The sequence below is a fragment of the Pelobates fuscus genome, chromosome 3 (assembly GCF_036172605.1).
Source record: "Pelobates fuscus isolate aPelFus1 chromosome 3, aPelFus1.pri, whole genome shotgun sequence".
Taxonomy (NCBI): domain Eukaryota; kingdom Metazoa; phylum Chordata; class Amphibia; order Anura; family Pelobatidae; genus Pelobates; species Pelobates fuscus.
In genome coordinates, this window is record NC_086319.1 from 124,594,686 (window position 1) to 124,607,107 (window position 12,422).

Genomic DNA, 12,422 nt, shown 5'->3' on the forward strand with positions numbered 1-12,422 from the left:
GCTGATGCTCTCATTTCCTGACTCCCTTGAGAACACAGATAATGAACAAGTGACAACAACAGATTGCATACTGTCACTCTGAAGCAATTTTCTCCTCTCTTGAGAATTGATTTTTAATAACAGTATAAATGACGTGTGACGGGACTTGTAGCTGACACCACATTCTCCTGGATCAGTATAAATCAAATCATTCTGGTGTGTTTCAGTTTTATAGAAGGGCTTGGTTTCACTAATGTTCCAAAACACAGACAGACGAGGTCTGGGGTTCTCTGCATTCAAGGCTTGGGGCAGCATCGTAGATTAGATAAAGCATGTCTGCTCAAACTCAAGAGACAGCATTAATGTGCCATAAATATCATGTGCACTGGGGTCACGGATTTCCTATTTGCCTCTGACTTCTCTGTCTACATTTAAATGTGACCTACGATACCTTGAGTTATTTTTATTTCAGGCAGAAAAATGTACGCAGCAATAAATTAAAGTTTAGGAACAATTTTATTCATGAGAAAACACATCTCAAGTTTCAGTCGGCATTGATGTTACAAAATCTCCGCTTTAAATGGGGACCAAGGAAAATATGGGGATGATGGCGATCTAGATAATAGCATTAATGAGTGTATAATTATTTACAGATTAATTCATACTCCAGATCCAGAGTGCATTGTGCTAAGTGAAGAATTTGATGAAGTTTGATAAAGATTCGTAACCAAGCTAAATTGGAACTGAAAATGTAAAAAAAAAAAATGATCAATGGTCAAATTTATCTTGCTCATTCATTAACAGATACATTATGCTAAAGGAGTTTCTGCAAAACAAAAAGTGATTTAAATGTACATTTTTTAATCAACTATTAGATGCCATGTTCATAAGGGGGTGTGTCTATGTAAGAACAACAATGGGGGTTATTAAAACAGGACAAGTGTGTAGATGGACCCAAATGAGGAGATTACATTTGTCAGGTCAACCTAAAAAGTTGGTTGGCCTGCTTGGAAAAAGCTTGTGTCAGTCTGGCATGTATTCTTTATAGATATGTTTATGTTGCTCTCATTGGGGATAATTCCCTGGTATTCCCAGATATGGGGCTCCAACCATAAGAAACAAACATGAGACAGAATGACAAAGTCCAAAATTCAAGACCCTGGCCAGCGTAGAAATATGTGATATAGAATGCATATGGTCTTCTGTCTATTTGGCAAACTCTGTGTTTTTCAGGCTTCAAAACGTTCACAATATCACGAGCCAGGAGTTCTGATCAAAATTCCCACTTGTTGCCTTGGTGGGTAGAAACTTGTGGTGAGTATGTCATGTACTCTCCAGACTTCTAATGGCAACTGGACAGTAGGTTTTAGGGCCTTGTGAGTAGCATAGGATTTGATATTTTTACTTGATACGTATTCATATGAACGTATGTATATTTTTCTTTTCTGGTGAAATAGGCTCGCCTTGTATCATATACACATATACATAGGTTCTTCTGAGTCATATAAAAATATAATGTGATCACATTTTCCTGTGTTTTCTTCTATAAACAGATTTATTATTATTGCTTTGTAAATACAAAGTCAGTTCTTAAAACAGCATTGATGGTAAATTGGCCAACAGCTGATGGTATACGTTGGACATTCAGAGTGTGGAGACACTCTGCCTTTGATGTTCTATGCCTCAGTGTCTGTGTCTCATTGTCTCTCCCTTCCACATATAATACCTTCTATGTACACACCATCAAAGTGTGTGTACAAGCATTACAAAGTCAGTTGTTTTGATACCATATTCTTGTAATTCTAATAACTCTATTAAGGCATCCCATGTTCCATGGACACTCAGAGAAAGAAAAGAGATTGCCACACGTATTGTCATCTGTTCATGTCACTCAAGATCAACCATGCCTCAATGCGAAATGCATGTGAGACGCATTTCCAAAAATAGAATATTTTACACAGAGAATTCACAGTTTTTAACCATAACTACCAAACTGGAAAAAAAAATCATCTATTTTCGAACTCGTTTTTTTTTTTGTTCTAATAATGCTATTCCATTGTCCGTTCCCCACAACTCTCAGTTTAATTAATAAACATGTCCTCTGCAACTTATTTTTGCTGTTCATTTAGTCATCATTAAAGATAAGCTAATGTTTAGGTCACAAAGATGGCCTGCTCTGCTCAACAGTCATGTTAAAAGGGTTTGTACGGTGGTCATCAGTCTTCACATGTAAATTGTCAGTCAGACTGCTGAGATTTTGAAAAAAGCATTCATATATCACAACAGACAAATCACATGGAACCTCACAGGCAAACAGTGGTGCCCAGTTCTCTAATTCCCAATGCAAATTATGTACCGTTACAATTTAATGCACCTACACATCAATAAACATTCCAGCAGGATTTCATTAGAACGTTATTTAAAAATAATTATTTAGAAAGCTTGTATTACCTACATTTGAGATAGCTACACTTTAACCTTGTATATGGTCCCGTAGGATCTATTTAAATATGGAAACTGAATATACACAGTAATTATTTCTGTGTTTAGATTTAAATCCTGCTGATATTTGTTTTGTTCGATCTAATTCATGTTGGAACTAACTACGAGAGCAGATCAGTAAATTGTGTAATCCTATTGCTGGATCATGCAGCTAACTATGGGCCATCTGCTCGTTAGGGTGCCGGCTGTCATATAAATATCTCAATAAATTGGAACCCATACAAACAGAACAAAAGATACTTACAGCACTCGAAGAGACTTCAGGCCATTAAACGCATGAACCGGGATGCACCTCAGACGGTTGTAGCTCAATATCCTAGAAAAATTATCAGGATGTGTTTTCAAGATTATAGGTTTTCAATTTATTTTATGAAACAAACATTATAATGAGATAATTATATATACCACAAACTGATTGTGCCCCCCAATGGCACCATTTGTCTCTATGGTTTTGAGACAGAAGTATTTAAAAAACTATTTTGGTTCACTCTCGCTGCTATCCACAGAGTTGTTCTTTAATTGGCACATTAAGTCATCACAGGAAATGTTAACAGGAATGAAACGAAGACCATGTAGCTATACAAGGACTTCAAATAGCATTGCACAGAAAAGTAGCAAACTGGTTAAAAATCTGAAATAAAAATTTGCAGCATTTGTAATAGTATATTCCCCGGATAAAATGTGCTATTAAACTTTAAACATTTAATCAGTACATAGAATATTTCACCCTAGCACCAGGCTGGACACATTTTTCCCCAACAATATTGGGCTAAAAATTCATTGACAGGGGATTAGACTAGTATGTATCTTCCTTAATGCTATAGTTTTATGTATGCACTTCAGGTTTAGTTGATAAAATGTTGATTGTATTTCACTTGATCAGAACTGAACTGCAAAATGCAATTCAATGTAGCAGAGTTTGAAAACTATTTTTTGAGATAATTTAGATGGTAATTTAGTTCACAGACGTACACCACTTTTCAAGCAATGATTTCATCAAAGGAAAATGTGTGTTTAAAAATCATAATAACAGCCAAGTAAGCTTACTCATAGGGTTTTTCAAACTCTAAATGGCAATACTCAGGTTGGTGTGTAGAAATACTACAGCTGAATCTGGGCACACTACTCTTAGTAAAAAGTTGCATCCCAGGCACCCCTAGAAAGGAAACCTTCCTGTGTATCTCCACGTCTTCATTAAGTTATAGGGAAATAAATTAAATAATAAATAAATAGCTTTATTATTTTTAGTAGTGCAATGGTGATAACTGAGCTCAACATACAGAAAACCAGGCATACTTTGACATACAGTGTTCTTCTGGAAATAGGTGGAGATTGCTCAGAGGATGGAGTTTAACAAAAAAAAAAAAAAAACCCAGTGGAGATCCCAATACGCATGAAGTTCTGTACTGTATGGTACTCATCATTGACTGATCTACTGATACACACCTCCCAAGTGTCCCTATTTTGGAGAGGCAGTCACAATTTTGGCCCCAAATCACTCTGGCCATTCTATTATCTCAGAATTCTTGGTATGTCTGAATCTATACTATAGCTTCATAGCAATAATACTCCCAGTCATGTGTCTTTGAACTACCATTTAATGTGTTTAGAAATGAATCTGTGCAAATAAGATTCAATGTTCTTGTTCTAAATCACATTTTAGTTGAATGTTGCTATTAGTAAGTCACCTACATTTTCCCAGAACAACCTCATCCCTGGCCACTCTCTCACCCGTAAAAATGTTGGGAGGTATGCTGATACCTTACTGATTACAGCGAAGGGTCTGAAAGAAACATTTAGCAATTTTCTCTTTAAAACATGGAGAATACACAAAGCCGTTATTGTATAAACTTAAAAATCCTTTGTTATAACTGTAAAATCAGAACAGCATTTTTTTTTTTAAATTGTGAGGATGCAAATTATGTCCCTTGCTTCTATTTAATCCATCTCTCTTGCATCTATTTAAAATCTATTTTAAATTGTGTCTACTCCATTCATGTATTCACACAGTGAATTTTAAATTTGGGAAAAAATTGCTTGGTTTTCAGTTTGGTTGAATTCCTGTTTTTTGTGAATTAACTAGGAAAAAAATCCGGGTAGATATATTCTCTTAAACAACCTATTTTTTGTTTAGAAGGCTATGGTTTCAGCTAATGATTTACAACATGTTAGCCAATGCAGTTTCCAGAGAGAGAGAGAGAGAGATGCTGTTTTAAGGCAGTCAAGGTCCATACCCAATGCCTCTCAAATGTATTTTTTGATTTCTGTCTAAATTCCACCTCTTCTTTGCTAGCAAAGACCATTAAATTATATTTTTAGGGTGTGGGGCGTATATGCATTCATTTTAGGGACTCCAAATATGTTAATTCATGCACTGATGCTAGTCACATGACTATCTCAGCTACATATGCATATCATAGAATGTCCAAACGGATTCATACTTACAGTGTAGATAGCTGGGTCATGTTGCTAAAAGTATAGTTGGCTAGCACACTGATGCTGTTATTGCTCAAGTCACTAGAAAGCCAAACAAACACATGTTAATGTATAATCATTACATAACAAATATTTACAATTACTTTATTACAGGATGATTATTCCAAAAGGACATACTATTTACTACCATTTATATAGGTAATAATATTACACTCAATGATCACTTTATAATCTGTTTAGGAACAGACATAATTTACCAAGGCAGTGATGTAGTGGTGAAACTAACGTAGAGAGGACCCTGGTGCAAGAATTTCACCCCCCCAACCCCCCCATCGCAAGGATGGTAAACGGTAGATCCCCATCTGTCGAACAATGCTCCAAGGCTTTGCCAGCTGGGGATTTACAATTTGTCCGTCCATGCAGGCTTGTATTTCCCATCTTTTGGGTGCATAAGTGTGGTTTCCCTCTGCTGTCAATGTCAAAACAATAGCCTAGGCCCTAGGGTAATGATGTGAATTTATCAAGGAACATAGGTGGGTCAGGGGGCTAGACTAGGGAGATCTCTCTGCATCCCACGGCATAGAAATGGAAAAAATATAAAAGGGGCAACTTTGAAAGTGGACAGGTCTGGCCACAAAAAAATCATAGTAACAGATTGTTCGAAACCAGAGACTTAACTAAATGGCCCTATTCTCACTAGCACATTTGGTTGTCCCCACAGGCCTCTAGACACTAAAACATTTCAACTCATTGAAAAGTGCCTAACGTTCTTAAACACTTTTTGAGCAAACTACCTTCCCCACCCCAGGGTTTGGCTAAAGCAGAGATTACACTCTTCCTTAGCCATATCAATGTTTACCAAAAATAAGTGGCTGTAATAGGCTGAGAGTTGAACAGCTGACTTTTTCTCATTAGCCGAAGAAGCACAGGGAAACAAGGTGCCAGGGAATCTAAGATTAAAAGTATTACAACGTTTACTGATGCAGTTACACTGCCTCGAGTGTCATTTTAAGTGTCACATTTGGCTCTGCTGTGGCAAACCTAAGCATGTAAAGCCATTAAACACATTGCAAATTAAAGTCCTCCGTTTTCCGTTTCTATAAAACTATCTGTGTTCTCATACACACAGATAGTTTTATAGAGACATGTTCAGATTCCTTTTCTTTGTTTTATTTTGCATTAACATTAATATAGTTAAGTGTGATACAAATAAAGCATACTTACATCAGCGTTAGGTGCTTGAATGAAGAAAGCTCTTTTGGCACAGATGTTAAATGATTGCCTTCCAGATATCTAAACAAATTAAAAAAGGACACTTAGAAAAGAGAAGGAAATAATAAGCAATAGTACATAATGTAAAAAACGACAGCAAGCAACAAAAGGAAATTAACAGTCAAGAAAGTGAAAATGCACTTTGAAGTGGAGGCCGAGGGGAATTGGCAAGAAGTGTTGAAAGAAAGGATAGCTAACAATTAGCTTTCATCAATGGGGAAGAAAACACGCTGTATGCCCTGTACTATAGGATGGTGTACTCGGCCAAAGTAAGAACCAAGGGAGAGTGGTTTTGTCTCCATGCCGGGACTGTAATTTTTATTTTGGCTGTCCTAGGTTTTGGACATATCATATTTGCAAATTCAAAGCTATACTGAGGTCTGCGGTTCAACTAACACTAGGCACTATTTCAGCTGAAATGAATGTACGTTTTCAGATTTTTCGCTTTTTATGTCAGTGTTGTGGAAAATAGGAGGAATACGTCTATGGAATGAACTACACTGGAAAAATTGCATCTCCTTAATTTATTACACAACATTTTGAGGATCTGACAAATGCACTCAAACTGTTGGGAAAGATAGTGCATGTGGTCTTGCACAGAGGGCCATGGCAACAAGACATCTGATATTTAACACTTAAGGACCAGGACCATCTAGACAACCATAACAACACGATGTTTAATGATCCTACTCCAAAACTGAATGTCCTACACATTTAATGACAGCAGGGCTGTGCAGAGCTTCTGATGGACATTCTGTGTTAAAATATGGTCTTCATGAATCAGAAGAGTGTGATAGGTCCTTAAAGGGTTAAAATTAACAAGCAACGTAGGTTAGTTAATTACCAAATACTATTAGCATTTCACATTATACAGAATTTTTTTTATGCAAAAAATATCCATGTGGTCAATATAGCAGATATTATTCTTCTTGGTCTAAATTTTGTCATTTGGGTTTCAACTAACAAAAAAGTCATTAGGTTCAAGGCACCTTTTAAAGGAAATTAGCTTCAATTTATGCTTTATTTTGCGACACTAACACAAGAAATGTGCTATTCTTACAGGCCTGTCTTTAACCCCTTAAGGACACAGCTTCAGAAGCTTGTCTTACCCCTATAGGCACAAGCATTTTTTGCTGTTTTGCGTTCAACCGCAATTTGCATCTCTCTCATTTATTGCACCAACACATATTATATACTGTTTTTAAGAGATACAAATACAAGAACTAAAATAAAATTTCAATTTGAAACAATTTTAGAAGTTGATATGTTTGTCTTGTAAGTTTAGTAGCCATCACAAAAAACAAAATTGCCACACAAAAGTATATATTTATCTAAAGTAGACATTGCAGGCTATTTACCTAAGGTTATTTTGACACTTTTTACATAGCCATTTCATCGCCAATCTCTGCTAAATATTGGAGTAAACGAATTGTTTTTAAATATTGTTTTTTTCTCTTTTTTGGCATATACACATATAACAAGATTTTTTTAATGTGTATTTCATAAAACTGGTTTGTGCTATCCCTATACAGAACCCCATATTGTGTTCAGCTACACCTGCTGAGTATAATGATACCCCAATTTTATGCCTTTGGCACTATTCTGTGAAGCTACAATACCATATAAGAGACAAGGCTATTTCAGTTTCTATAGTCTGAATTTTCATAGATGAATTTGATGGGCCTATGTCTCATTTTCGAGTATTATAGCAGTTTGGCTGTTCCAATAATGCCACAAAGGGCTTCCATTTGAGAAAGTAGACACTCCAGGGTATCTTATATGGCGTATATTGTGCCTTAATTTGTCACTATTATTTCACCAATTTATGTCAATATTTGTGGTGAGAAAAACAAATGGCATTTTTAACATACATGTTGCATTTTTGCTGGGTATTTCTTAAACTTGATATGTACCACTTTCATAAAATCCCCCAAATTATGCTCAGTTACATCTTCTGATTAAATCAATACACTCAGTGTATGACCTAGACACTATTTTGTAAAGTTATAGTGCTGTAAAAGAGACATGACAAGTTCAGGTTTTTAAGTGTGATTTTTCATAGATGGTGTTTATGGGTCTGTGTTCCATTTTGGAGCACTTTAGCAGGCGACATATTTCAACTACACCATAAAAGTGTACCATTTCTTAAAGAAGACATCCCAGGGTATTTAAAAATGCATATTTTGAACCTTAGCATGGGATAATTTTTCCGCTAGCTTGTACCAAGTGCAATGGTGGTAAGCATTTTTTTCTGCCTTTTTGACGCACAAAGTGAGTTTGCACGGTATATTTTGCAAACCTTATGCGTGCTACGACAGTATAATACTTCAAAGGTTGATCAGCTATGTCGTCTGAGTACAGCAATACCAACGTATGTACCTTTTTTTTTTTTAAAGGGTGAAGCAGATCACTGCTGATTAAAGTACATAAAGCACATAATTCAGTTCACCAACGCTTCTTTATTCTTTATTTTTTTACCTTAATATCACTTTTCGTGTTACCAAGAAAGAGAAAGTGCAGCGTATCATGATCGCTCATATCTAAAGCTTGTTATTTTCTCTCATGCTGTGTGTCATTACTGAAACATGTATTTCACTCTGCACTTCCAAAAATAAAGAATAATAAAAAAATACAATAAAAATAAATTTGCTATTCTATGGGGAAATGGTTTTCTCCAAATGTTTATTTCCCATTGTTTGTGTCACTTTCTTGGGATAATTTTTGAAAAATAAAAAGTCATAAAATGCCAAACTGAGATAATAGTGGCATCAAATTACACTCCATACAGTTAAATGTCTATGCTTGAAAACAGGCACAAACATACTCACTGAACATAGAATTGTCAGGAATGCAACATGAATTTGAAAATGTTAGGTCGAAATTGCCAAACCAAATACCAAGTTCACATAGCTTCACACTGCTGACAATTCCCACCTTATAACCTTTATTTATAACCCTACATGTACCTACCTATGGCTTTGATGTATTAACGTTTCCAAATGATTCAATATTGTAGAATAACTTTCCTAATGAGCTATCTGAAGAAGTCACCATTGAAAAGTTTATCTAACAGTATTGAATCATTTGAAAAACATATTAAATTAAGGTCTATGGGTATTCATTTATTTATGGCAGTGCATTCATCTCATCAAATACATTTTTATTTATGGTTAGTAATCTTATCTTATGACTTTGCAGAGAGAATCAAGCAAAGTTAAAAGTAAAAAATCTAATGGCATAATGATGGTAATATCTGTTTAAATTATTAGCATGTATATTCACAGCTCAGATTTACATGGACAAATCTACTACATATATCTTCATCATATAAATCTAGTTTCTATTTGTCTCTTGGTAACTTCATAAATAGATTCAAAACAGATCATCACCATCTTTAATCCTTGCTTAAATACTCTCATTAAATTATTCCATTTATTTATTTATTTTTCAAGAATTCCTGGATATATTTTACATGCAGCATTTTTTTTAAATCAAATCAAAGTGAAAACATTTACCGTATTTATCGGCGTATAACACGCACCTCATTTTTAGAAAGAAATTCCAGGAAATTTCCCCCCTCATCCCATAGTATTCCCCCCCCTCATCCCATAGTATTCCCCCCCCTCATCCCATAGTATTCCCCCCTCATCCCATAGTGTCCCCCCTTTCCATAGTATTCTCCCCCCTTTCCATAGTATTCTCCCCCCTCCCATAGTATTCTCCCCCCTCCCCTCCCATAGTATTCTCCCCCCTCCCCTCCCATAGTATTCTCCCCCCCTCCCCTCCCATAGTATTCTCCCCCCCTCCCCTCCCATAGTATTCTCCCCCCCTCCCCTCCCATAGTATTCTCCCCCCCTCCCCTCCCATAGTATTCTCCCCCCCTCCCCTCCCATAGTATTCTCCCCCCCTCCCCTCCCATAGTATATAGTATTCTCCCCCCTCCCATAGTATTCTCCCCCCCCTCCCCTCGTATTCTCCCCCCCCTCCCCTCGTATTCTCCCCCCCTCCCCTCCCATAGTATTCTCCCCCCCTCCCCTCCCATAGTATTCTCCCCTCTCCCCTCCCATAGTATTCTCCCCTCTCCCCTCCCATAGTATTCTCCCCCCTCCCCTCCCATAGTATTCTCCCCCCTCCCCTCCCATAGTATTCTCCCCCCTCCCCTCCCATAGTGTACTTTCCTCCCCCTCCCCTCCCATAGTGTACTTTCCCCCTCCTCCCCTCCCATAGTGTACTTTCCTCCCCCTCCCCTCCCATAGTGTACTTTCCTCCCCCTCCCCTCCCATAGTGTACTTTCCTCCTCCTCCCCCTCCCCTCCCCTCCCCTCCCATAGTGTACTTTCCTCCCCTCCCATAATTACTTACCTGTCCTGAAGCGTGGGCCGGCTTCACAGCGCGCACCGCGGTACAGGAACTTTAATTTAAGGTTCCGGTTTCCGGCGGGACTGAAAGGAAGTGTGCACACTATTGTGCACACTTCCTTTCAGTCCCGCCGGAAACCGGAACCTTAAATTAAAGTTCCTGTACCGCGGTGCGCGCTGTGAAGCCGGCCCACGCTTCAGGACAGGTAAGTAATTATGGGATATCGGCGTATAACACGCACCCACGATTTTTCCCCTATTTTCAGGGGAAAAAAGTGCGTGTTATACGCCGATAAATACGGTAGTTTTCTTCTCCTCATTCTTCTGTTGGTCGTTACATTGGAATTCTTTTATTGCAAAACGGGGGGAAGTGAAATATAAAATGACCTTATACAGCAGAGTAATGACTTCCAGAAATAAGAGCTTTGAAAAAAAATAAAAATAATAAGCACTAGGCCCCCAAGGCTAATTCTTACCAGCAGTTTGTATGCACATCTACACTCACAAACACATTTCAATCCAGAGCTCAAGCCCCAAACAGAAATGATATCATAACATGATCATACACACAGGGAAATCTTGCCAGCCTAGGGATATCATCAGCAAAATTATATATGGCTAAAATGCAGAATTATATATATACACACACACCACTCTCACCCATCCACACAGCGTCTTAAGCATGGATCAATCTGACACACCTGCACAGGGTAAGTGATTTCCTTGTTTTATGCCTTATATAAACTTAGAGTTTATGCTTGTACACATCTTGATAAAGACCTCCTGGGTCGAAACGTTAATTGCTTAAATAATACACAAATACAGCTTTGAAAAATCCATTGAGTGCTCTCTCTTCATTAATTTTTACTATATATATATATATAAACATATATAAAGTAAAATTTTTAAATCAAAAAGAGCGCTAAAGGAGGCATTCAAAAGAGAAAGAAAAAATGTGAAAAAACCCTTCTGAATACAACTATTGTTTGAACAATTATGTATTAATGTAAAAATTCATATAATGGACTGGATATGGTTATTCAGCTACACAATTTAGTGCCTTACACCCCCAGGGTAAAACCCTAGCACATATCAAATCAAGATAAAAAAAAATATGATAAAAAAGTGGAGTGCAAATATATACTTATACAGATGACTATTGCTGAATATTTTTGTTCAGTATTTACAGATGAAAATGAAGGAAAGGGGCCTCAGTTAGGAAAAATGACAAATTAGTAATTTGTTACATGTGAGTTTACAGAGGAAGAGGTTCTATTTCAACTGTCAAAAGTAAAGACAAATAAGTCAATGGGGCCTGATGGGATACACCCAAAAAGAGATTAGTGGTGTATTAGCAAAACCATTAAAACATTTTTTTAACCAATCATTATTAACAGTAGTAGTCCCAGAAGATTGGAAGTTAGTGAATGTTGTGTCCATTCAAAAGAAAGGTAGTAGGAAGAAGTCGGGCAACTATAGGCCAGTAAGCCTTACTTCAATAGTGGGGAAAGTAAAGGAATCCATGTTAAAGGATAGGATTGTTAAACATCTAAAGTCACATGGATTTCAAGATCAGAGACAAAATGGGTTTACTTCAGGGAGATCATGCCAAACTAATCTTATTGATTTTTTTGATTGGGTAACTAAAATATTAGATCAGGGTGGTGCAGTAGACATTGCAGGGTTGATGTTCCAGGAGGGATAAGCCAAATGGCAAATGATTTAGGTAAACTAGAAAAATGGTCAGAGTTGTGGCAACTGACATTTAATGTGGATAAGTGCAAGATAATGCATCTTGGACGTAAAAACCCAAGGGCAGAGTACAGAATATTTGATAGAGTCCTAACCTCAACATCTGAGGAAAGGGATTCAGGGG

The 12,422-nt window shown here is 37.0% G+C and overlaps 1 protein-coding gene across 2 annotated transcripts in view; it reads right to left on the reverse strand.

Annotated features, from left to right (window-relative positions):
- SLIT3 (slit guidance ligand 3) overlaps positions 1 to 12,422 on the reverse strand; it is a 658,792-nt gene that overhangs the window by 78,590 nt on the left and 567,780 nt on the right. For both annotated transcript variants that reach the window (XM_063447449.1, XM_063447448.1), the window contains 3 exons: positions 6,142 to 6,210; positions 4,927 to 4,998; positions 2,726 to 2,797 (listed from right to left, as the gene is read on the reverse strand). In XM_063447449.1, the coding sequence (XP_063303519.1) occupies positions 2,726 to 2,797; positions 4,927 to 4,998; positions 6,142 to 6,210 (213 nt within the window). The remainder of the gene's footprint in view (positions 1 to 2,725; positions 2,798 to 4,926; positions 4,999 to 6,141; positions 6,211 to 12,422) is intronic.